At 42.9% G+C, this 26,342-nt stretch overlaps 1 protein-coding gene and 1 long non-coding RNA gene across 2 annotated transcripts; one reads left to right on the forward strand and one right to left on the reverse strand.

The window, feature by feature from the left end:
- Nucleotides 1-288: 288 nt before the first annotated feature.
- On the reverse strand, nt 289-24,586 carry LOC128080346 (uncharacterized). The gene is made up of 3 exons (XR_008206615.1): nt 24,491-24,586; nt 6,445-6,573; nt 289-491 (listed from the first exon to the last, which is right to left on the reverse strand). It is a non-coding gene; the product is annotated as an uncharacterized LOC128080346 (long non-coding RNA).
- On the forward strand, nt 24,205-25,930 carry SOD3 (superoxide dismutase 3). Its single transcript, XM_052682441.1, has 3 exons — nt 24,205-24,334; nt 24,448-24,601; nt 25,019-25,930. The coding sequence occupies exons 1-3, from the start codon at nt 24,220-24,222 to the stop codon at nt 25,758-25,760; spliced, it is 1,011 nt and encodes a 336-aa protein (XP_052538401.1). The 5' UTR covers nt 24,205-24,219; the 3' UTR covers nt 25,761-25,930.
- Nucleotides 25,931-26,342: the final 412 nt, after the last annotated feature.

Genomic DNA, 26,342 nt, shown 5'->3' on the forward strand with positions numbered 1-26,342 from the left:
TTTTTTTCCTAAGTGTGTTTCTCCACAGGAAACACAGTATTCTTGCATCTTTCATTTTCATTGTTTGGTGTGTGGTTTGTGTAGCTTTTCCTCAGTTTTGGTCTGTTATCAGCCAAAACAAGGATTCATTGAAAAAAGTAATCATAAACTGACCTGGATGCAGTCAGGCACAACATATGTGTCTTCAATCAGCCACAAAGCTCAGGTGGACCTGAATGGAATAAAGTTGTCTCTTTTTTGCCATAATTTGTCCCTTAGCTATTAAAATAATTTTTTACATTGGAGAAATCATGTTGTTACCTTATTTTTTATTAGTGATCACATTACTAGCTATACAAGTTTTTTTCCTGTGGAATAATATTCTCACGTGTCAGAGCAACTACTCCATAAAGTTGTACTTTAGCTTTTGTCACTAAAGAGTACTTAGAAAGCACAGGAGATAGTATTGCACATGGTAAGCACATGTTTCTCTCACAGGAACACCAGAGGACCTGTAGGTAACAAGACAGAGAACAGAAGTTGAGTAACTGCTTTCTCTAAATTAAAATAGCTGTAGCAGAGAGACCTTGTCGCGCCTTTCAATATACTGGCTAAACACAGCCCTGTGAACAGGGAAAATATGCAGCTGTGCTTTCCATTTGGATAAAGGAACTTGACAATAAGTTTCAAGATTGCTGGAAAAAACATCAATTTTTTGGTTTATTTGCAACTCCATTTTCAGCTGACAAATAAATTACCTGAGGATTTTGAAATGGAATGCATGGAGCTGTAACCAGACACTCAACTTAAAAATCTAATTGTGTCTCTTCACCAAACATTAACAAGCCCTCTCTTGACAGAGAGAAATACCCCTCCCTTCACAATCACACCTCATTCACATCACTGCTTTTTAGTAATACATACATTTGTGAAAAAGTGTTTCTAAGGATAGAACGGAAGAAAATATTTTTTTTTTCCTGAGTTATTATATCTCTGGCAACCCCCTTGAGACCTCACTAGAGCTAGAGCCACTGCCATCAAAAAAGCTGATGCATCAGTTTCACAGAAACAGGCTCAAATATCCCCCTCATCTTACAGTTTTGTTACTTTCTGTAATGTGATTGAAATACAATGGAAAGCAAAAGACAGCAGAGCAGCAAGACCCCAGATTGCAGCAAGCAAGGATCCACTCAGACACAACAGCAGTGGGCACAGAAAAAAGTAGAAAGAGGAAAAGGGGGGGGGGGGGGAAGGAAGAAAACCCAAACCACAAACTACCTACCTTTAGAAGGATCCAGGTATGCAGAGATCTCCAGCAAGACACCCTTACTGCCACTGCCAGCCCTTAAATGAGGTCTGGGAAGGGGTGCATCCTGGCTCCACCCCTTCCAGTCATTCAGGTTCATTGCATGCACCTGAGCTCCCCTGGGTTGGCCCTGCCTTCCCACTAGGTGCTCCATAACTCATTCGGGCCATGACTGACACCTTCTTTTTGGTATTAATAAGCATATTAATTATAAAAATAAGCGTTGTTAAATATATACATTGTATTCTATATTTTATGAGGGCTGCTCCAAAAGTAATGCCACTTATTTTATGATGACGGCCCACAATGCCATCGGCGACTGTTGGTGCTATGGCAGCAGAGGCCGAACCTTCTCATCAATGGTCCCTTGCATGTTGTTGCCGTGTGACAGATGGCAGCAGAGGGGCAGTCTGACAAAATGGTGTCTGACACAGAAGTGCGGATGAAGCAAAGGTGTGTCACTGAATTCCACCATGCAGAAAATAGCTCCCACAAACATTCATTGGCTCCGAACGAAGACCAAACAGCGGATGTGAGCACAGTGCAGCAGTGGCAATGTGTTTCAGCAGTGGTGACAGCAACAGCGGGTCACACCCACTGGTGTAGATTGTTACAAGAGCAGCATGCAGGCACTTGTTCATCACTGTTAAAAACACCTGGCTAATAATGGTGGCTGTGCTGGAAAAAAAGAGTACTTTGTAGCTGAGAATTTGCTCTGTCAAATAATGTTATTGAGCTCTTCGTATCAGCTGTTTCCATGGAAATAATTAAGCGGCATTACTTTTGGAGCAGCCTGGAAGACATGGCCCTCAACAGCTTCTCTTCAGTCAGAGCAGCCCAGCCAAGCCGAAGGGTTGGACCCTCCTGAGGTAACTCTTGTGCAAGACTCCCTATTCTGTCAGCACATCTCAGTCACCAGCGTTTCCTTTTCTGCAAGCTGCTGCGAGGCTGGTTAATTACAGAAATACTGCTAGGCAGTGCTGTTACAGTGTTGCAAGGCAGTCATAGAGGCTGAAAAAGCATTTTTTCTTTTAGGCTTCTGTTAAGTGGCTTATAATAATTTCAGAATGCAACCTTTATAGCCCAAATTCATTGTGCTTGCATTCTATCCAAAGCTAATTTAATTAGTTTTAGCTTTAATTAGTTCCAAACCCAAAATAAAGCAGAACCATATCAATTGTTCACCATGTTTTGTGTTGGCTAGGTGATAAAGGAGTACTTTTCTATTACTATAACATTTGAATAATTATTTCTGCAACAGAAATTTTTGTTTTATTTCATGCATTTACTTCATTTGCTACATGCAGCCAGGTGCTGCATGTCACAGCTGAAGGATAGCCTCATTGCATGCAACCCCTTTTCAGACTTCTCTGCCACTCGCAGTTGAACAGCTTTCTCTCTCAGGAGGCTCTGATAGCAATGAGCATGTATTGGCTTCTCCTGTCTCAGCTCTGTGTTCTGACTCTCACTAGAGCTATGACATCAGCAAGTGTTGAGCAGAGAGCATTCTTACAGTCACTAAATAGAACACTAGGGCTGAAGAGCCTGTTACAGTACAGCTTACTACATTTACTTCTGAAATATGCTTCCTTATCACACTTTGGAACATCTAGGGATTGTACAACTGCTACTTGAGAAACACTCTCTGTGGGATCATCTACAGTAGGGATTTCACTCAGTCCTGTCGAAGTAAGGGTCAAACAGCAGATAGCCCATCCACAGTTCTGAGATGGCTGCTGCTTCCATCTTAGCCTCATGGTAGAGAATGGAGTTTGGAAAAAAAAAAAAAAGAACAAATAAATAAGAATGGATCAGAAAAAGGAATTAAAAAAAAAAAACAAACTGGGAAAGAAAATCCTCACCATTATTAGATAATTACCATCTTTAACTAGTTACAGAATTGGAACATTGCTGAGATACCCATCATTCTTACTGTAGTTTATAAAATCATCACTTGCTGTCATGGTTTTTTTTCTTTTGCTTCTCTTCTCAATTTCCTGTGCCTGTAACATTCATTCCATCTGTATGACTATCTATTTCATCACTTTTTTATGACATCAAGTGTAATCTATTATACATACAACTAATACATATTATTTCTAATCGTTAATTTTCTTTTAACACTAAACCAGGATGACATTTAGTCAAATATTTTCTTGACTGTGAAACTGATTACTTTGGCCACTGTCTGAAATACATGCATGCCTTTAGAAGGCCAGGAGTAAATTTTGAAGGAAACTTCATTTACATCAACAAAAATATTGCACATATTTTATCTGAGATTAAATGAAAGACAAATCTAACTGTCTGTTTTGTACAATGTTTCCACATTTCATTGCATCAGAATGATGTCAGGGAAATAAATCTGTGGGTGAAAAAATTTAATTACCTATTAAATACAGTTTGTATTGTTCTAAGTGTAAAATATGAAACCAATTATTAAGAATCATTAGTATTATATGATAATTAAAGTCTATATGTAACTGAGGATTTCTTATCTTCAAGTTTACTGTAGAGAGCTCATTGGATTTCTAAAACAAATCATTGGGGACTGGACAAATGATATTTACACTCTTTTAATTACCCACTGAGATTAGTGTTTGCGGTCTGTGTAAGTAGGTCAGAAACACGGTGATGGAAATTAATTGTGCTATGGAACAGCAATGATTCATATATTTCCTAGTCATAATTCTAGTAGCATTTTCAAGATAAGCCTCCTTAAATAATTTATTTTTACGAAGATCTATTAACAACATTAAAAGGATGCTTAAAAATCTGAACAAAACCACTCACAGGAGAAGCCATTCCACCCTGCACCTATCCAGTTTTACTTTGCTGTACAATTGTTACCATTTCTGGAGATATGCAAAGTCAGCACTCTGTTGCATGTGCCGTCTGCCACGATTGTACGCTGTTAGCTGATCTTCTTCAAGTAGAACAAATGGGAAATATGTCAATGTTCTGAGCCCACTTTCAGTAGAAGCAGGCAGGATTTGAGCCACTTGCGGGCACACCCATGTTGTTCCTTCTTACCACGCTCCGGAGTTCGGTACTTTGCCGTGTTCTTGGTCTCAGACACTTACAGCAATGCTGTACAACGCAATGCTCTGCAAATGTCAGATGTGCTGCAGCTCCCGACTCCCCCTCCTACTCGTTAGGCTCGAAGTCACGCAATTTTAAGGAATTACCAACTGGCACGGGTTTATTCTTTCATTATGCCCATTTGTTTTAGTTATTGCATTAGTTCCATTTCCACAGTCATAGTTACACTAGTGTATCGGCATTTCCCACTTCGGTTGTTTTTAGTGCATTAAAAATTAGGCATAAATATTGTTTCATGATCAAATTTGGCATAACTTGCTTTACAGGTCAAGCAAACACATTTTTCTTCCACAGATTAAAAGCAAAATCTGCTTGATCAAATTCAAGCTATTCCATTAGTTGGAAAACATTTAGGTTTATTAATTTGGAGACATTGTGCCAAGTTCTGCTCTTATTTATACCACTGTTAATCCAGAGTAACCCAACTTTGTTCAGTAGGTTAGTTTGAATTTATACTTGTTTCTATAAAAACAGTAAAAAATTGGTCCCTCTAAGCTAGGAAAAAAAAAAAAAAAAGTAGAAGAAAAAGGAAAGAAAATAAACACTCATTAGAAAACACACAACAACAGCAAAACAAATCTTGCCTGCCTGCTTATTTAGGGGTCCAAATGAGTTGGTATACAATGCTTTGCTGCTTCAATACCTGCCCCAGGAAGGGAGGCAATGGCAAATGCAACTCTCACTGACACTTCTGTGTTTCCAGTTTAGCTACACATCTAATTTATTTGTATATGAATTACCGAGTAGCACAAGGAAACTAGTGTCTCAAGGAGAAAGGCTGCCTCTCATGTGTAAACTTTAACCTATTTCACACACAGAATCAGTGATTTACACACAAGGAGAGTTTCTGCACTATGGTCATCCACAAACCATTTGTATCACATGGAAACTTCAAAGTTTAAGTGTTCTAAAACCTGACAACATTTATCTGGTGCTCAAAGCATTTTACAAGGCCAAGACCTGCCATCCTCATGTCTTCTCAGCCACATCTGTTGCTCAAAAACCCAGTGCTGTAAGAGCTGCTTTAAATGATGTTTTAGAACGCTTTGATCCAGGTGATGTATCTTAAAGCTGGGATTTCTGAACAAGGTCAATCGAACACATCATGTTGGAATAGCTCTTTGGTAGGTTTTTAAGGTTGCAAATACTGATGAGCTGTTCCCAAGGAGGTCTCCAGACAGTGTACTATACTCAGAGGATTTCAGGATTCCACAGCTGTGTAAATCTTTAGTTAAAATTCCTCTGTGCATGTCTTGAGTTAGGCTGTGGTGTTCTCCATTCAGGAAGGTTGGTTAACTGCTCTTCCCATCTCCTGCCTGCTGGCTTTACCGAGTGATAGCAACCACTTCTACTGCTGAGCTGCACTTTTGGCACCTTTTTGAATTTCTGCATAGTCATATATCTCTCTGACAAGGATATCCCTGCCACCTTCTGTTTGATGGCTGTGCCACTGATGGATTCCTTCTCCAAAACCCAGCAAGGAAACCCTTCCAGCTCAAATGAAGATCAATCGCACCATGCCTGAAGTTTTGATAAATACTTTTCATCATCCAATAATGACTAATTGCTTCAGGAGAGCACAGTAATTCTGATGACACTCATTTATCAGGTAAGGGAGAAGAGAAACTTGGACCTTTATAGCAAAGTCAGTCATTCCATTTTAGCAACCATATTTTACTTTATACAGTGTAGGTCAGCAAAGAGAGCCTCTCCTACCCTGTTTAAATTAATAGATAAGCCTTTCTGAAGACGAGGAGTGAGTAGCATGAATGTTGTACAAAAGGATGCATTTTTTTTACACAGCCTCTGTCCTTACCTAGTTCATCTAATATTGATGATGATTATTCACAGGAAAAACCACAGTGCACTGTCAGTTAAAGGAACTGTTTCCATGTCTGCAAACAATGCTTTTCAGTCTTGTTGCTGTCTCCTGAAACCTACCTGTCTAACGTACCCATGAGTATTTTGAGATACTATATTATACATTCATACCCATGGGAGAGAGATCTCATTTGGGGGAATACAGAGCTGGGAGTTATGCTTCTCTCAGAACTTACCCAGAGAATGGCCCTCTTGCCAGTTGTCTCTGCCATGCTGGGGACCTTCCCGAAGGCCACAGCTCTCCCTTCCTCCTGCAGGACATGCTGGTCCTACCTATTGCTCTGGTGGGCCTGCAGGTAGAAGTCCTGCAGAAGGAAAAGAGGCACAGAGGCAAGTTTTTGAGACAACAAGAACCCAAGAACATACAAAGGCCCAAATATGGTGTCACTGGTGGAAGTACTGGAGGGACCTCACAACCCTCTTCCTGAGGGACATGGCAGATGTCCTTCCGTCCCTTCTGCAAGCATTTGTGAACCAGTAGGTACCAGGTGCACCTTACGGACAAGTGGAAAATATCTGGTACAGATCTTTCCTCCCTCAGATGTGTACTCTGTCAGTATTAATGAAATACTGAGCCTATGAACTTCTGAACTGATTGACTGCCTCTGTTTTCCAGAGTATTTTGTCATGATATCGTATCAGGACTTTCTGTGCTGGCTTTTATCAGCCACACTTCAAACAACAGCAAATTAAATCTCAGCATTTTCCTCACATTTGGGGCTTCTGTTTGCAGTCCAGCAGCTGAAGATTTTCCTGCACTTATCCTGCCTCTCTCCTGGAGATCAGCAGCAATGGCAGAACAGGCCTTGTGTCTGCTCCTACAGGCTGCAGGAAATGGGCTGGTGTATTCATTTCAGCCACCAGTGCTTTAGTACATGCTGTAGATCAGTGCTTCATGCTGAGTGCAAGCCATGGGAGCAGATAACCTATTCTGTCTTTCTTGTGATGCAAAACTATAACTTATGTCAGATGGTGTAGCAGTCAGTAGGGTAATGATCTTGTAGTTACCTGTGCAGGACTAGAGGATCAGAACTCTTGCATGTAAGTGGGAATGAGCGATTGTCTCTTTGGTTAGTTCACTAGTGAATTCCACTCTTCCTGCTTATATACCTCTAGACGGCTTCCAGATAATTGACTCAGCTAGTACCTGCAATGTTTCATGCATATAGGTTTGATGGAAATACTTTCAATTTTAGAGCTGTGGCCATTTTGGTTGAAAGCCTCTGGGACAAACCTGCTTTGCAGTGAAGGGAGAAGAGGTTTCATTTGACCTCTTCCTTAGTAGCCAGTTCTCCATCTTCATCTAAGCAGTCTCCATGGGGCTTTGAGCTGCCACCTGCACTTAGAAAATCTGGGCCAGATTTCAGGTGCTATGGATTGTTGTCACCCTGGAGGTCAAATGTCTATAAGAGAGAAGCATCTATAGCAGGAATGCTCTTAAGGTATACAGGTACGTCACATACAGTGCTGCCTTTGTTACATCTTGATAATATATTTGCCACTTTTGCTTTAGGCAGTAGCTGATAAGAACTTAACTTGTCCCAAGACAGTTCTCGAAGCTGGCTCTACGTACATAGATATATAACTCACTTGTTACCATTAACACAAAAGAGCATACTGATGAGTGCGTTCAAATTCCAAGACCTGGGTTTTTCTTTCTACGGCTGCTGGTTATCATTCTCAAATCACCCCAGCATTACTAATAGCACTCCTCAGAAGCCAGCCTACAAAATTCTGATCCTTGATAACTCCCCATTGATGTTATAGGAGATACAGAGGAGAGCAACAAAAAAAAAGATTGCATGCATGAATATTCCTATTTCCTACTTTAATGATAAATACATAGATAACTAGATAATTCTGATGGGCCTACCAAGACAGTGACTTTAATGGTTTCTTGGTGGAATGGCATCTAGCTTCAGATGCCGGCTCAGAGAGATACTGCCTTCATTGCAACCCCAGTCCTCTGCAGAGAGAGATGCTGAACACCTAGTTCTTAGTTTGGTCATCACAGTGGTTCATAAGAAGCAAGAAAGCAAGGCTGAAGAAGCCAGTTAAAGAACTGAGCAAGACCATGGTGTGAGGTTTATTTCCTTCTTAAGTTCCCCTTGCTTGTTTAGTCCAGTTTTACCGTGGAAAGCAACAACAGTTATGTACCTATGGTTAAAGCAAGCATAAGTGGTTGATTCAGTATATAGACCCCAGGCCATCCAGATACTTGAATATAAACAAATATCATTTGTTTATGACAAATGAAATGACAACAAAAACTAACACCCCTGATGGACATTTAGTACCCTTCCCTTTTTTGCCTCATAAGCCTGCTGAGCATACATAAACACACTACTATCTGTGCACAGTTGTTACTGTAAACTTGAACGTGTGTTAGAGAACAGAAGGTGTATTTGGTTGCATTTCTTTGTGGTGGATATGTTAGCAATTTGCACTGGCTTCATTCACTGCAGTATCAAGAACTAGAGCTGCTTCTTCTCTTCCTAAACAAGAAACACAGCTCTAAGCTAAAGGGAGTCAGTCAGTGCTTTTCAGGCAAATTAGATAAATGATCAACACTTGGCAGCTGGTTTCTTTGTTTTGTGGTGACTTTTTCTAACATTATGCCTCATATTTAGAGCTGAAAAATGAAAGAGGAAGAAAACTTTGAATAGCGTCATCTTGAAGTAGTCACGTCTAAGGTGCAGCGGGTGCATGTATTTATGGCTGAGGCTAACTATTCAAGAAAGGGCACTTTCAGTGCAAGCTGACTCTGGTGAAGCAGAAGATGGCAGTGTCCCTAGCTTCATGGTAGTTTGCTCCTGTTTTGCAACAGCTCTTTCTAGCTGGAGAATCAGCTACAGCCGTGATAAATCAGTGATAAAATAACCAGCAGAGGAGGGGTATTTCTGAGTCTGCCAGACTCCAAAAAGTTGGTGCCAAGATGTTATATCAGGAATATCATGGTTCAGTACAAAACACTGCAGAGCTGTTCACCTTTATATTGCCCTCTTCCAAATGGAAAGGATATAGCACAGGCTGAGATGCCATACTCTGTATTTGCAGTCTGTAAGTTGGTTTGCTCTACCTATATATTGATGCAAAACAACTTATGTGTTCCTATATTTGTGTTGTTGTTCTTAGTCCTTCCTTGTTAAAGATGTCAGTTTTTCCACGACCTTCTGATTCTGGGATTTATTGTCCAAATTCCTTTTCTTCTCTGAGGGCATATCCTCTTTAATTTGTTATTGTGTTCTGGTTTAAAAACCATAAAAAACTCCAAAAGAAAAAGCTTTTTTTGTCTACATTTACTTTCCATACTTATATGCACATCATTTTGCCACAGCATAGATGGGCTTGTGTTTCAAAATGATGTGTTTTATGGATACTTACTTCTTGTGTCTGAAAGAATCCACCATTCCTCGTTCTTAATTTCTATGCTCACAAAATCAGGCTGTTTGGTAAACAGACTTTTTGTTGCACAGCATTTTCTGCAGGTGACAGCTCTGCGTGGATGGGTACCAAATTCCTCAGCTTCTTATTTAAAGCATTATTTTAACCACGTCAATAATATCTTCAACAGAACCAGTGGCTCTTCTTCCCTTGGAGGAGAGTACCTGTTACTGTGTTCTTCTGATAAATATTTAAACACAGGACTATCAACTTACAACTCAGTATTTCTTAGTGAAAGTTCTTTCTGGCAGTGCACCTCAGATTACCCATGTTTAATTCTCTTCACAAACAAACAAATTGTGCCCAATAGCACTAATAATCCCAAACCACCACCTATTTATCTCCAGTGCAAAGGAAGATCCCATGGCAGCCTTACACCTAAAGCTAATCTTATAGTTCCTGGAACTGTCTCCCCAGGTTTTTCACTCAGCTACTTTTGACCAATAGATATTTGAAGCATCCAATGATATTTCTTGCATCCCTACATAGCACAGTTCCAAACTACAGTCTAGATTTTTCCATAGGTAACCTATAGAGCAGACACAGTATTTTGAGCTTCAAGGATTTAGGAACAATCCGTTTATACCATTCCAACACGATTATTACAGGCATGGCGTGTATGCTGCTTAGAACAACCAGTACTGATAGCCAGCATTACTTTTCTTAGAATCAGGGAACTGCAAAATGACTTGGGCTGGAGGGGACCTTAAAGACCATGCAGTTCCAAACCCTGCCATCATCAGAGACATCTTACAATGCATCAGGCTGTCCAGGGTCCAACCAACCTGGCTTTGAACACTTCCAGGGATGTGGCACCCACAGCTTCTCTGGACAACTTTCTTTTTGCAAGACTCATTATACTGTGTCTCCTGCAATCAGCTCCTCTTAAATGCTGAAAACCTTTTGACCACTACTGTATAGGAAAGGCTGTCCTAAGCCAGGCCGCAAGTCAAACTATTCTGCCTTCTGTGGGCTATAGCATACGAGAGGAATTGCAAGAATAGGACAAATGGGGCAGCAAACACTGCTAAGAATACTCTTTAAAGCCTTCCCCAGCGTCTTGAGCCAGCCATGGAGTTTGTGTTTTCCACATTTCATTTTATCATGTATTACTGGAACCATACTCACTATATAATCTGAAATAATCTCACATATCTCTGTCCAGTTTACATTTTGCAGGCTTTTTCTTTGTAGTGCCTATTTTTGCCCTGATACTGCATGTGACTGTCTGATACTATCTACTGTGGCAGCCACTTTTCAAAACTCACAGCCTGTCTGAGCACACATTTTGCTAGTTTTCATATGGTTTGGTTCTCAGATGGGTGGAGGCAAAGGCCTTGGAAGCAAAGTTGCAAGGTGTGTTTCTATGGCAAGATCCAATCTCTTTTTCTTACAGGCACAGTTTAAGACAAATGAATCTGGATCTTGATGTGCAGTGAAAGTGCTGCAGTCTGGATCATATCTCTTTGAGGGCTGTGCATCCTCACTGATTGCTTTCTGCCTTTCACATCATGTACTAATAAACAAGAACAGGGAAAATATTGAGGAAGATGTATTACATCTCAGACTACTCTGTAATCTGCCATCTCCAAACATCTCTAATGCTGGTCCCTGCCAGCAGCATTAGCTAACACATCAGTATTCCTATGCAAAAATAGGAACAGCAGCTCAGTATTGTGGTGCAGATATCAGCAGATGTTTCTTTAAAAAACTGAGAGTGGATCAGGAAGAAAAAACATTGTGTAACCTTTGTGTGGCTTCAGATTCCCATTCTGCAAAATGTGAATTGCAAAACTGAGCTCCGCTTGAAAGAAAAATTATAAGCTTAAGTAATTCATGCAGTGTAATTCATCAATATCAGTATGAAGAAGGAAAATTGGGTACCAGTGCTACAAGCTCTGGATTGTTATTAAAATTAGATTTCTATTCTCATATTAATTGTTGTGCTTACACGCAGAGCTCCTTTGGTAGGAGAGCACCCCTGTCCCAGTGGTCAGGCTGTAAACACACAACAAAAGCTGCTCCAAGTGTTTCCAGAGCTGCTGCTCAGGGTTAGTTGGAGCAGAGTGGTTCTCCTGGGTCTTCTCTGCTACAGGCCAGGATGACAGGCTTCCCAGGGAATTCCTTCCTTCTTTCCCCCTCCTCTACCCTAACTACAGCTCTCAATATATTTTACTGTCACTATAGTTATTCAAAAGACCCATGGTTAAGCTTCCCATGACCCAGTTCTTATGGTAAGGTGAATGTGCAAGACCACAACTGAGCAATCAATCTGAAGGATGCAACGATTTGAGTTGCATAGGACTCTACAACAGATAAGGGGAAATGGTTTTAAGTCGAAAGAGGGAATATTTAGGTTGGATATCAGGGGCAAGTTCTTTACTGTGAGATGGTGAGGTGCTGGAATGGGTTGCCCAGAGAGGTTGATGCCCCATCCCCGGAGGCATTCAAGGCCAGGTTGGATGGGGCCCTGGGCAGCCTGGTCTAGTACGAAATGTGGAGGTTGGTGGCCTTGCATGTGGGGGGGGGTTGGTGATTCATGATCTTTGCTGTCTCTTCCAACCCTGGCCATTCTGTGATACACTGGCACGGTTTGAAGCTGCTAAGGCAGAAGCAAACTCCCTCTATTCTTTATTCTGATATGGAAAAGTTCAGAGAGAGAGAGTGATACACAGGAGAGAGCTATGATAAATTATCTTTAAGTTTGCACTTTCACTCTGCATGCTGCATAGCCCTCAGGAGCATAAGTTAATGTTCCAGTAAGATGAAAAAGAGATAGAGTTTTGGGAGCTGCTGCCACCTATATACACACTGAATATCAATGTCATTTATTTCACCTGACATGCTTACACAAATATGTTAAACTTCAAGAAAATTAGCTTTTCATCTTACTCTAGAAAGTTGAATTTGAGCTTTGGAAAGAAACCACAGAGCAATTCTTTATTTGTTAGAAAGCTTTAGCTACCTTCTGAAATAAGGTGCTGCTGAGAATAGATGCATTGATCAAAGCTGCTCTGATCAGAGGGGCCAAGGGCTTTATTATTGGTGTGGGTTTTCTGTTTATGTTTGTTCTTTTGTTTGTGTCAGCTTGTTTCCCTGACTCCTTTACCCTCCCCTCTCTCCCACACAGGTTTTTCTTTTTCTCCTGACGAGAGCTCACAGATATCAGCAGTGAATGACCTGCAGCTGTGGGGGTAGTACTGTTAAAGGTAGTGCTGAGGATTTGCCATGTGGTGCCTCAGTCTTGGACCATGATTTTAAGCAGAAGGATCTGGCCCATGCTTCTTTTGGGTTTGGACTATTGTCTGTGCTCTGATTTAACACGGTCCGTAAGAGCCAGCAAAAGCTGGCTGCCTTCATTCCTCACAAGCCTCCATTATGTGGCTTGCAAAAACCGGATGCCTTGCAGCTTCGTTCTCAGTCCCCAGCCACCCAGTCCCCATCCAGTTGGTATTTTTCAATTCAAGCACTTTTGTTCTCAGAAGCAGGTGAGATGCAAGATTAAACAATCATTTTACAACCACCTTTCAAATACCTGCCAGAGATTTCTCCAATTAAGTTAATCCTCCTCTCTCTCCTTCTCACACAAACATTTTGTATGGAAGTAAATTCTGTAATTAGTCACCTAAATCCTCTAATCCCACCTGTCTGGCTCTGAATCCTGGCAGCTGGTTCAGTGGGCACAGGATGGGGTGAGCCCAGATCCTCAGGGCTCTGGGGCTGCTGCTTTCCACAGCAAAGGGGATGCTGCAGAGATGCAGTTCATCCTGGGACTGCCACGTGGCCCTGCAGCCTCTAAGGGGGGACAAACTCTGCCATCGGGAAGCATGTGCTTTGGTCCCCAGGTCTACATTCTGTCCAAAGATCCCCTTTCCCAATAACAGAAATAAAAGCATAGAATTGTTTGAGTTGGAAGAGATCCTCAAAAGTCATCTAGTCCAACTGCCCTGCAGTGATCAGGGACACCTACAGCTTGATCAGGTGCTCAGAGACCCATCCAGCCTGACCTTGAGTGTCTCCAGAGGTGCAGCATCCACCACAGCTCTGGGCAACCTGTACCAGCGCCATCAGTGATGAAAGCTGCTAGCTGGATGTGGTTTGACACAGCCCACATCACACTTTCAGGATGTGTAACTGTCCAGAAAATCAAAGCAGACCTTTCCTGTATATGATGGAGTGGTGTTGATCAGGTAGCTGTCTTCAGACGTGAAGCAGTTAACACAAAATGTTCATAATTAGACTTCATATTAGCTCTCAATTAAGGTGAGCGGGGGAATGTTCACACCTCTCTCAGTGCTATTATTTCAGCCTTACTGGCTGGCAGGCTCAACAAGACAGCAATGTATCCTTGTCATGGGGACCAGCTGTCCCTGCTTAGGTGAAACAGTCCCTTTTTTGTCATTCTGTCCCATTAAAATAATTCATCAACTCCAATGCATTTTAGTAGGGGCTAATGGTGCGACCCTTTTTTCCCTTCAAATGTCCCTACTAATTACTTCTACATATTGCTGTCTTTGTTATATGGTAAAATATTTTGCAAGTTCTCTTTTTTTCTCAAAAGAAAAAAAATTCAGTAAACAACAACCTGTTTCCAATACAAACCTTTTTGGGAGGTGATAAGTCACTACTGGATTATTTTGTCTTTTCAAACACATTGCAGTTAATTGCTTTTTGGGCAAATATCTGTCAACACCCTCTGCTGGACGGAATCCAAATGCTCCAATTGTAAATCACAGACTGTGGTGTGGGCAGCTGGCCTCCATTTTGTGGGACTGCAGGTAAAGAAGCAAATAGGAAGAGTGGAAATCAGTAACTTTAAAAACTGTTGAATACTGGGGAAGGGGGAAAGGGTAAAGTTGGAAGGGGCCTACAGAGTTCAAGTCCATCCATCTGACCACTTCTGAACTAAGCAAAAGTTAAAGCATGTCACTGAGGGCATTATCCAAATGCCTCTTGAAGGCTGGCAGGCATGGGATATTGACTCTCTCTCTAGGAAACCTGTTCCAGCATTTCGTCACGCTCGTGACAAATTTGTCTTAATGTCCAGTCTGAACCTCACCTGCTGCAGCTTTGTGCCATTCCCACATATTCTAAATATATATCTTAAGCTATAGACTCAAGCCATATAGGAAAGTGATACAGGTAATTTGTGGAAGGTTACACAATGCTAGAAAAATCAGACTGCATGAAAGATCAGACCATCTTCAGACCATTTAACTTGTTTTTAGAAGTCAGCAAGCTACATTTGAAAGGACAACTTCATTTCTGCACCCATCTAAGGGAGGTCCTCAGCAAAGAGAAATCTCTCCTGGTTGCTTTAAAGACCACCTACGCTGCTTTTGAGGCTCACTTATGCTGTGGCTACCACTGCAGGGCAGAAACGGTCAAGTTTGCCTTGACTTCAGAGCAAGGCACGAGCAGAATGCTATATGTAGCCAAGGCTGATGCTGAGGATGGCAGCTGCTAGGGGCTCTGCCCACAGAGGTGGCTCGGTTCTGAACAGACGGTGAAGTTACTGATGCTAAGAATGAAAGGAAGGTGAACAAAATCAGTATTAAGATGTGTCATGGTAAGATATTTCCCTCATATCTCCTCTCCTCTCTTGAAAAATGCCTTTCTCAAACACAAGGATCTGAAAGATATGACTGGTGGGGCATTTCCACAAGGTCAGGAATTCCAGGACAACGCACACCAAAACAAAGAAGCAGAGCTGACTTCCATAGACCAGCCAGCATTAATCTCTGTTGGATGAGCATCTCAGCTTTCTGTGGCATTCCCACTGATAACTGATACAAGAGGAACAAACATCAAGAGGCAAAAGACTCAATAGGAATGAATCTGCTTTGACTGAATACCCAGGTTTCCCTCAAACCATCCTTTCTCATAAGGTACCACCCTCCTGCCTCTAGCAGAGGGGATGTTGAACGAGAGCTGTGGCTGGGTTTCCAGCTGGTTTCCTCACATCCCATATGTTTCTCAGCAAGAGGGAAGAGTGGGCTCATTATTCAGACAATTGAAAGACGCCGTGATTCATCAGTCAGTTCCTCATGGAAGGCTTCATCATCTCTGCTGTAAGGGGTTTCAGCTCAAGCAATCTTATACTCATTTCAAGGGGCTTCTTCTCTCGTTCTTTCTTTATTTCCTTTAAATTCAAATGAGTGAGTTCAATCAGCTTGATGACAGTACGATAATAGATTCACACCTATGAGAGTATTCAGAAATTTACCTTTCATATGACCTTGTGCCATGCCATTAAGAGAGACTAACACTGAGAAAATTTGGTGTGAAACTATGCAAATAAGTCGTGCTCAGTGAACAAGAACCTGGTTTTAGCCTAGATAAAAGTTCACCAAAGCTCACATCAAGTTAAGGCTCTATCAAGTGTAATAGCTGAAATATCTAAAGTATCCCAAGTGATACAAAATCATTAGGATTATTCAAAAGAATCTGAAATTTGGGGCAGACTTCCTCACATGAATCACAGGTGTATAAACTGGTAAGAAACACTGCCCGGCATCATTACTTGCAGTTTGTCTCCCAGCCATTTCCTCTCAGAAATTACGTGTGAAATTAGGTGTGAATATGCTTATCATGTTATATGAGCACAGACAAACCTGCAAATATGTATTATGTGGACATGTTCTTCCTTACCACAGTATGTGCTAATAATGAGGATGATGTATTTTTCTATTCTTTACAATCTCAGGATTCCGAAAGACCTTCCAAGACCAACGCTGATCCCAGGAATGCTAACCTAGTCCCACTAAAGAAAAGAACATTCTCCACTGTTCCTACGTATAAAAAACCAAAACAACAACAACAAAACAGGACAGCTAGTTTGCCTTTAGCTTGATGATATTTAACTCATATAGCATCGGCTATTCTAATCTTGTTTTTTGCTTGTTTGTTTGTTTGTTTAAACAGGGAAAGTATTACTACCAGAGACTGAAGGTTTTCTGTTTTTAGTGAAATGCCATGGAGCCTTTACCTTCCACCTGGACAGCCACCAAACTGAAAGGACCTTGGGTTTAATGTCTTATCTCAAGGATATTATAATGGGTTGGCCTCATTATTCACAGCAGAAAAGGCCTTTGTCATGGTCAGATGGCTTTAATGTGTTTCGTATGCTACATAAATTCAAACTTGATGGCTCATTTATTTGTTGGATTGCAGCGTTATTCAACCTAAATGAAGCCTTGGTATTTACTAATAATTTGGGCTCTGGCTCTTGTTTATTTAAGCAAGTAGTGCCCACTGTCTCTTCTGTTGTCTGTATTAAGTTGGGGCTCTACTGATTCAAGGAATATTATAGAGGGGGACAAAAAACACAGAGAAAATAGCTTTTCATTTGTGGATAATTATTTTTCCAAGCCTTGAAAGATCAGTATTCCAATATTGCAATTTCTGACATCAATTTTCTCAGGGTCAGAAACAACTTCTCAGGCTTCAACTAAGCCCCAAAATACCCCCGTGAGGAAGTGAGTCATTATTATCGTCACTTTGAAGGAGGGCTAACTGGATGTGGTAGGGTGTTAGGTGGCTTATTCCACGCCAAATAAAATTAAAGACACACTGGCTAAGATGCACCCAGAATCCAAATTGGCCCTTTTAATGTCAGGACCATTTCCTGTTGTGATGTGACAACACTGTTTGATGAAACCACAGGTAGCAATTATCTAACTAAACAAACAATCCAAAATGAAAATTTTCAGAACACAGATTCTCTTCTATTATCTAAAAAATAAGAATATATTGTTGTAATAAGGAATCTGTACTACGCACTTACGTTTGATGTACATCCTCTATTCTATCTTATATGAAGTCTTCTAATGTGATGTCTTTTAAATCTGTTTGTTTGTTTTGTTTTTTTGTTGTTTTTTTTTTAACTGAAATTCTGGATGAACTCCTCAAAAGCTGATTTTAAAATCCACACCCATAAGGATACTGTGGGAGCAACCTAAAAATTAGTTATTCATTAGATCAAAACAAGAATCTGTCCTATATCTAGACAGAACTGAGTAAATATCCATAGCCACAGCAAAAGATACTCATCCTGCCTACAGAAACATACAGTGGGATTTTTAATAAACTAAATAACTGCAAGAACCCAAATTAGTGAACAGAGTGGGACAGGGTCTTGTATGACTATCCCACCTATAAGTGAAAATATATAGACATTCATACAAATAACAAACATTCATTTATGCCACTAATTACACCTTAAAATTGATGGACATCATTTTTTTTTCTCCTTTTCCTTGTTGACACAAAAAGGGAATAACTTGAACACTTACAAAAATCACTGTTCTGGCACTGAGCACTGGTACCTTGGGCCAGTTCTCCCAGTCCAGTTTCTGCTACCAAGCAGCTGTTGCTCGCTGTTGCTCCAGCCAGTTAATAATTTTCCACTCTACCAAATAACTTTTTGAGTGATTTATTAAGCGATTAGGGCTCTGCTCGGACAAATCAAATGGACTTTATTATCACAGCAGTGGTAATTCAGCCCTGTAGCAGAAGGGAAGGTGCACGTGGAAATACAACACAAGGTCCTTATTCAATGCTTTCCTCTTTCCTCTTGGAATTGCAAACTGCATTAGCTGCGACTTAACAATCTGTTTTCTCTTCCTTTCCAGGATAGGCCTGTGTGAACATCCAGCTTTGCAGGTGTACTGGGCCTGGCTGGAATGGAGTTGCTTCTCTCCATAGCAGCCCATATGGTGCTGTGTTTTGGGTCTGTGTCCAGAACTGTGCTGGTAACACAGCAGTTGGGCTGTTGCTGAGCAATGCTATCATACAGTGATAAGATTTTTGGCTTCCCTAACTTGGGCCAGCCCCTCCCTCACTCCCAAAACGCACAGCACATTGACTTCAGGAGTATCAGTTGCATGGTCATTATAACTTCATGCCTTATGAGAAGAACTTTTTTTTTATAGCCTAGCACCATGTAAGGACATGCAAGTTATAGCAAGCTACAAGAAGTGTTAGATATTTTCAGTATATTTAAAACTTATGTTGAAGCACATACCTCGTGCACAGCCCAGCTCCATACACCATTAGCACAAAGCAGGGCTGGGGCCTGGCTAAGGGGCAGCTCTGTAGCTGTTTGGGATCAGATGTTCTTTAACCAGTACAGCAGAACTTCCTGCAGAGTTGTTCAGGCTCACCCCTGTTAACAAAGTTTGGTAATCCTTTAATAAAAAACATCTAATCTGTCTCCAGCTTCTGCAACACACTTCATAACCTTATAATCCTCAGTTTTAATAACATCTGCAGGCTCTGAGAATAAAGCCCTGCTAGCGACACAACAGATGACAGCTCATGGGAGGGAACCCTGGAACCTGGAGATGGAAAGTAAAACAAAGGAGAAAAGGACAGCTTTGGAGAAAATTGATCTTTACCTTTGCTTTTCTTTCTTGTCCCCGTTACAGAAGTTTCTAATGCAGCTGAAAAATTGCTTTTTTTTTTTCAGCAAGGCCACAGTGAAATATACACCATGTTTTCATTCATTTATTACAAGCATCCTAACATCAAGAAGAACAGTACCAATCCAAGGATTTCTCCGTCTGTTCTGGAAAACAGCTGGTTACCCAATTTAATCAGGGCTGAAGGCCTCCACATTCATAAAGCAGCCCAGCAGGAGCCTCCTTTTGTACAAATGGGACCATCTTCCTGGGGGAGGGCTGCACCAGTGCTCCTCATTACAGCTAATGGAATGCTATCAAAGCTCCATGCCCCATGAGCTGAAAACCTTCCTGTAAGCAGGTGGCAATCTCAGTCTTGCTTATTAACGCATGCACGGGAGCTGGTAAATGTATTCCCATCATGTGTTTTGCCTCATACCCATTCTCTGTTTTTCTAGACCCAGCTTTGGAGATACTGGGGTTGTTTGTACTGCTGGGCTGGAATAGGTGGGACTGCCCTGGGCTGAAATCAGAGCCAGCAGAACAACTCTGAATCTCTACAGAGATCCCCACATCACACAGCATTTGGGAAACTCCGGGTTTGGCATCTGGGATCCTCCACTCAGTTCAGAGAATGGAAAACAAAAAAAGAAAATACAGATAAAACCAACCCTGAGTGCATCTTCAGGCGGAGGTGACCGTTCTGGTGCACCCCAGGATGACCCTGGCTTTAAATATTTGCCAGGTTGGGGAGCTATTTGTCCAGAGAATAATTCAGGTGCAAATATTTACCTTAGATAGAAACTTCCAAGGGGAGTTGGACTAGAGGATCTTTAAAGGTCTCTCCTAACTCTAAGGATTCTATGATTCTGTGACTCAGAGTAGGAAAAGATTTATGTTAAAATCCTTCAGGTTGGACACTGAAAACTTAAAAGTGGTTTTCTTTGGCCTTCCTTAAAATTAAACCCGCATTGTGGTCCAAGAAAACAGTCTTAATGACTTACACTGAAATGTCAGAATGATTTTAAGCAAGGTAAGAAAACTGTTGTGTTGCTAATCCCTGACCGGCTGATCTCAACAAACATGCTCCACAGGAGAACTGAGATATGTGCCCAGGCTTAGGAAAGCTGCACGGAACCAAGAGATGCTGAGGTCAGGTGGGGGACCTGGAACCTCAGAACTTTCAGAACAAAAATAGGATTTAGGACCTCGTGTTTTCACCGAGACAACAAAAGTGGATATAATTAACGCGCACTGTTAAACTCCGTTACTCTCCCAGGGCCTCAGCTATGCTTACAAGATCAACACACTGGAATAAGTTTGGCTAAAAAGGTGGGGAGCCACTTGACCACAAAGTCATTTACTCTACAGAAAAATGCATACTTTTGTTTCCTGTTAGTGTGACAGCAACTGATACAGTGGTGTTACCACAAACTGCCCCCAAAACACTGAAGTGTTCAGGCCCTGCTCCACTCACTGTGATTGACAAAGGAGAAGGGTAACTTAGCAGCAAACTATGCCTTATTTTTGACCTTTCCTTTAACCAAAAGATACCACAAGGTCTGTAGTGAAACACCTGGTTGAAGGAAGCCCATCCTGCCACACAGCACAACCAGCCAGGGTCCATCTCCACAAGGTGCTCCTACTCTCCTTTATGTGAAGTGGAAGCTCTGGCACCTGTGGGAGTGAGGGTCTATAAAGCTGGTGGAGGCTCGTTTGTGGTGTGGGGCTGTGCTTTGTTGGCAGTTATAATGAAGGTGGTGAGGAACACGAGCAAGCTGGAAGGCCTTTGCTCACAGGTTATGGGCCCAAGCTTATGGGAAGTAAGGAGACTAGAGGTGTGAACCTTTGGAACTGTGCTCAGTCCCAGTTAGTGTGAGTTAACCTCATCTTTCCTTCTGCAGCTGATGTCACCTTAAAATGCAGCGTGACAGTTGGGCTGTTCTGGCAGAAGAGAGGCAGCAACGCGCCCAGCACTTCAAACAGCACTTGGTATGGGGAAGCACATAATGATTCTGCAGGAGGGGAATAACAGTAGTTTGTTGTGATATCACAAATATGTTGTGATAGGGACAGAAAATTATCTTGGTTCCTGTGAGCTCTGAAGATCTGGGGGGGGCATAGCAGGGAAGGTGCAGTCAAGGAGTCACAGGAACAGGAAAACCATTAAGAGACAAACTCTTGGCATTCACCTGACAGCTGGGAAGGGGATTAAACAAGAGATAGCTGGGACTTTCCTTTTTTTCTCTATAAGAGAACAACAATCTTTGCATGCAGAGAAGACGTAGATGTAAATCTTAACTTCAAAAACTGTCCCATGTGTAACTCTTGTGTGCAAGCTTGCGGGAAAGGCCTCTGCTCTGAGGCACAGGGGTGATGGGAGCTCTGCTCCTGGGAAGCCATGTGCTCCCAGCAGGAGGACGGCCCGCCCTGTGTGCATGAGCCTGTCTGTGGTTTGGTTGCATCCAGCCCTTCTGTTTGTGGCTTGGATGACAGAACAAGAAAGGGAACTGATTAAATTCACAGCTGATACCATGTTGGAAGGGCTGTAAATGCACTGTAGGGAAGGATTAGAATTCAAAATGTTCATGACGAGCTGGAGAAACAGTAAGGGGTGGGGGAAACGAAATAAAAAGGAGATAACTCCTTTTTATAAAGGAGTTTATAAAAAGGACAAAGGTAAAATCCCATACTTGGCAAGAACAGCAACTGAAGTGATAAAAATGGAAGTGATTGCACAGGCAGCAGTTCTGCAGGAAAGGAGTGGGCAAAGAGCACATCACAATACAGACAGTAGCAGAGCCCAGGCAGCTCCAGAGCAGTGCAAGTGTCCAGAGTGCTGTGCTATGTGTGCTTTGATGGAGGATCTCAACATCTTTCCAGAAGTGCTGGTGGTCGAACGGGAGCACAGTCTGTGCATGGGCCTTCCTCACAGCAGCAAAACCCTCTCCAGGTTAATGCTATGCAGCAGAACCGATCAATGTCTAATGGAACAGGGAGTTAACGCAAACACTAATAATAACCTAAATGATCTAATAGTTGGGTTTTGCCTCTGCTTTTTAAATTATATTTATATTTTACATTCACGTGTGGAGATGAAATTCTGTTAAATTAGGCTGACAGAACCAGGAGTTTCTGAGCACCGCTTTTTCAGGATGCTTCCTCACGGCCCCTCTCTCATAACACGGCTTCTTCTCAAACTATTAGAGAGGAAGCATTTCCATGATTTTTCAAACTGGTGGTTGCAGGCTTGTTTGACAGTTGCATGATTCTTCTATTTTTTGTGAGAAACTAGTCCCCATAGTGAACAGTTTTGTTTCCCTTTTGTGTATTTATTTAACTTAATTTTTTATGAGTAATGCCCTGAAAAGCACATAGCTCTTTCACAAGGAGATTATAAATGGATGCTTATCTCAGGCACCAAACATCCCTTTAGAAAGAACCACCAGCTCAAGAAATGGGAATAAACAGGAAGAGAGCCTCAGCCAGCACCAGGCTGCATTGTGCCAGAACAAGGTTTTTCCCCGCTACCTCCTCTGGAAGATGTAAGGCTGCCTTGGCTGGCTGTCACTTTTACGGAGCATCGCCCTGCCATAAACTCACTGAGAGCAGAGCTGGTGCTGGGGAAACACGCAGGGCTGCTGCTTCCTACGAAGGGATGCTCCTCCACACAGCACTCCTTCACCACTTTTAACTCCGTGCGACACAAATCAAACCGAGTGAAGCCAAGCAGTGGTGTGCTGCAGCAGTGCCACCCCCAGAGCAGCCAGCCCCGAAGGGCACAGCAGGGACGGAGATCCTGGTGCACACTGGCAGCTGGTGTTTCTCCGGCCAGAAGCTGTTGGTTGGTTGGGACAATGAGGCCACTATTTGTCGCCTCTTTTCAAGCAGGAAACTAAAACATGAAGATGGGTACCAGTAGGCTTTAAGGACACACCTGCTTAGTGCTCAGCTACTGCCATCCTGCAGACCCAGAGTGAACATCAAACCACCCTGGCAATTGCATTTCTTGTATAGAGTGCATCTTTCTGGCAGCAGCCCACAGCCTCTCTTTCCTCTTGGTTCTGTGCATTTCTGCCCAGCCCTTCCTGTGCAGAGCATCAGAAAAGCCCTGCAGAGTGCAGCCAGGGCCCCTCAGGCTTTAAGGACAGAACCCCAGCTGGTGCACAACAGCACAAACACTGCAGAACTCAGCGTTACTGCCGGTAAGCAGCTACAATTCTGACCCCAGTTCCTATTTTAAAATGCCTTCCGTATGGACCTCTCCAGTGCAGAGGCTGCCAGGAATGGACTCAGGGCTGGGTGTGTGCTGTGCACTCTGAGGGAAAGACATCAGCTGTCCTGTTCCACAGATCAGGATCTGCAGACCAGGCCTGAGCAGCACGTTCAGTACCACAGTGCCCCAAGCAGAACTGAACCTGGTGTTTCCCTACTGACGATCCCATCAGATGTTCCTTTAGTGATACTCTCCCTCACACATGAAGTCTCACAAACAGCTAAGTATCCTGGATCTGACCTAGTGCACAGCACCCATAGGATCAATGCACGTTTTTACCATTCCAGCAGCAGACAGCCACACTCCTCTCCCACATAGCAGAAGACGTGAGCTGGCAAAAGATTTTTCTTCACCTTTTTCTTTACTCTTTTCTTATGCTGAGAACCATTCTGCATTTTTCCCAGCAGCTCCCCCCTCTCTCTCTATCTCCTCTCCTGTTGGCTGAGCCCTTGTTTTGGGCACAGCCCATGAGGCACAGGGCAGAGCTCTGCCCTGGAGCCCAGCTAGTTTCTCAGCTGGGGGATGGTGAAATGCAGCACGATGTGTGCCAGCTGGCTTCTGGGAAATGGCCCCCCTGCGCCCCCACTGACGTCTGCCGCCTCACCACTGCTTGGGAAACAGGGAGAAAACAGCTTCAGTGGGGCAGGGAACCGGGCAGACTGCAGCCCGTTGGCTTCAGAGATGTGCCTCAACGTCTGACAGGCTGAGTCCTGCCTTCCTGGCTTTAAACCCACTGAAACTTTGCTGTACATCCGCATGCTGGGCACTTTATGTTGCTAGAGGACCCGACTCAGTTTTGCCTAATGAAGAAATGGAAACACAAACCACTCATGACGACCAGTGCTACCAAAGCTCCCAGCCCTGCCCCGATGCTGCTCGCTGTACAGAAGGGCGCTCAGTTACACACTCCCATGGACACTGAAGGGAAAGTTGCTTTAACGCTCGGTAACTTTTTTTTCCTTGTGTTTTGGCCAGTTTCCTCCCCAGGCTCAGAGAGCAAGGACAAGCAGCTTAGCCTGCCCAAGACAAACTCTTGGTTCCCTCTGTCCCTCCCACAGCACAGCCGGTGACCCCTCCCCTGTGCGCCGTTACCCAACTCACAAACAACGCTCCCGCTCACATCGGCCTCACGCAGCTCCGGTTGTGTGCGATCCCACCTCCGCCACAAGGGAGTGGAGACGCAGGGCTGCTGCCGAGCAGTGCTGCAGGCAGGTAACCGCTCCTTGGTTGTTGCTTTTTGTTTGTCATGCTGAACTCCTAGCCAGCATGGAAGTAGGTGGACCAAAATGAGCCTCCTGGCAAGCGGTCTTGCTGGACTTTGTAATAGGAGAAAAGCCTCTGTACAAACTCAAAAACAGATTAAGCAATGCTTCCTATTACTTGGTTTCTGCAGGGAAAGAGAGGCAATTTTTAAAGTTAATATCTCGTGTAAAATACAGAATAACTGCTATTTTTGTAAGGCATGGCTGTCTATGTGTCTGTGTGTGCGTTTTGATTTGGTCTCCTTTCAACGTGTTGGCTAGATGTAGAAAGTAGCAGCCCACATGGACTTGCTCAGCTGCTCCGCTCTGTCGCAGCATGCTGCCCCCAGGCTGCAAAAAGCCCCTGACCCTTTCTGGCTCCTTGCAGGTTTTGCAGGCGCTCAGTTGCCAGGATGCTTCTGCTTCTTTCTCTGGTCACTGGACTGGCCCTGTCTGCCTCTGGTGTCGTGACAGAAACAGGAGCCGATCCAAGCTGCGCATCACTTCATGATGTACAGAGAAAAGTGAATGACCTCTGGCAGAGCTTGCTCTATCCGGTGATGGCTGATAATGAGACTGATGGGCTGACCTACGCCACCTGTGAAATGAAGCCCAGCTCCAAAATAGATGTTGACAAGCCACAAGTGACTGGACAAGTCTTATTCAGACAGCATTACTCACAAGGAAGATTAGAAGCCATTTTTCACTTGGATGGGTTTCCGCTAGATAACAACCAGTCTGGCAGAGCTATACACATCCACGAGCTCGGAGATCTCAGCAACGGCTGCGACTCCACAGGAGGACACTACAACCCCTTCAGAGTCAACCACCCCCGCCACCCGGGGGACTTCGGCAACTTTTCTCCTAAAGATGGCAAAATCAGAAAATACAAATCCAATCTCTTCGCCACGATGTTCGGTCCGTACTCCATCCTGGGCAGATCCGTTGTGATCCACGAGCAGGAAGACGACATGGGTAAGGGCAATAACAAGGCCAGTCTGGAAAATGGAAATGCTGGCAAACGTCTGGCGTGCTGCGTGATTGGGATCTGCAACAAGAACTTGTGGGAGGAGAAACAGTTTGAGGCCACAGACAAGAAGAAGAGATGGCTCCGAACCAGGCTCAGCTGAGGACCTGCAGTCGAGCTGCCACCCAAGCATCAAGTACCTTAGGATGCACCGTTGGCCGCTTAGGTGGCAAAGGGATTCCCATTTCCATTCTCTTGCTTCTCTGAGAAATGTATATCTCTTTGTAGAGCCACCTTTCTGTAAGCTGATCAATAAATACAGCATCAACTCAACACTGTGATATATTTTCTTGAAGATAGAAGGTTCCCTTTTATGCAGTTTGGGAGTTGAATGCATGTAAGTAAGAGTGCTAAGATGAATGGCCAATAAAGAGGCTGCGCATCACAAGGGGCCATAAGTTAGATACAAAAGAAAAAAATAGATATGAGTAAGGGGAGAAATTGCCTCTGATTAGATGCTATCCCTTATTTAGCTGCAAACCTGAGGGTAAAAAGATCTCTGCTTTCAACAGCTTTGGATGTTATGCTGTAAGACTTTGGTAATGGACATTTCGATGTTAAGCTTTGGGTCCATGATGTTATCCTACTTGGATTTCCAAGTTTTACTCTCAAACATATCTAAGCTTCTCAAATGGCTGTTTACACACAACTATAGTTGAGTCACAGTATTTACAGCAGAAAGCAG

The sequence above is a fragment of the Tympanuchus pallidicinctus genome, unplaced genomic scaffold, assembly GCF_026119805.1.
Source record: "Tympanuchus pallidicinctus isolate F22 unplaced genomic scaffold, pur_lepc_1.0 scaffold2, whole genome shotgun sequence".
NCBI classification, from domain to species: domain Eukaryota; kingdom Metazoa; phylum Chordata; class Aves; order Galliformes; family Phasianidae; genus Tympanuchus; species Tympanuchus pallidicinctus.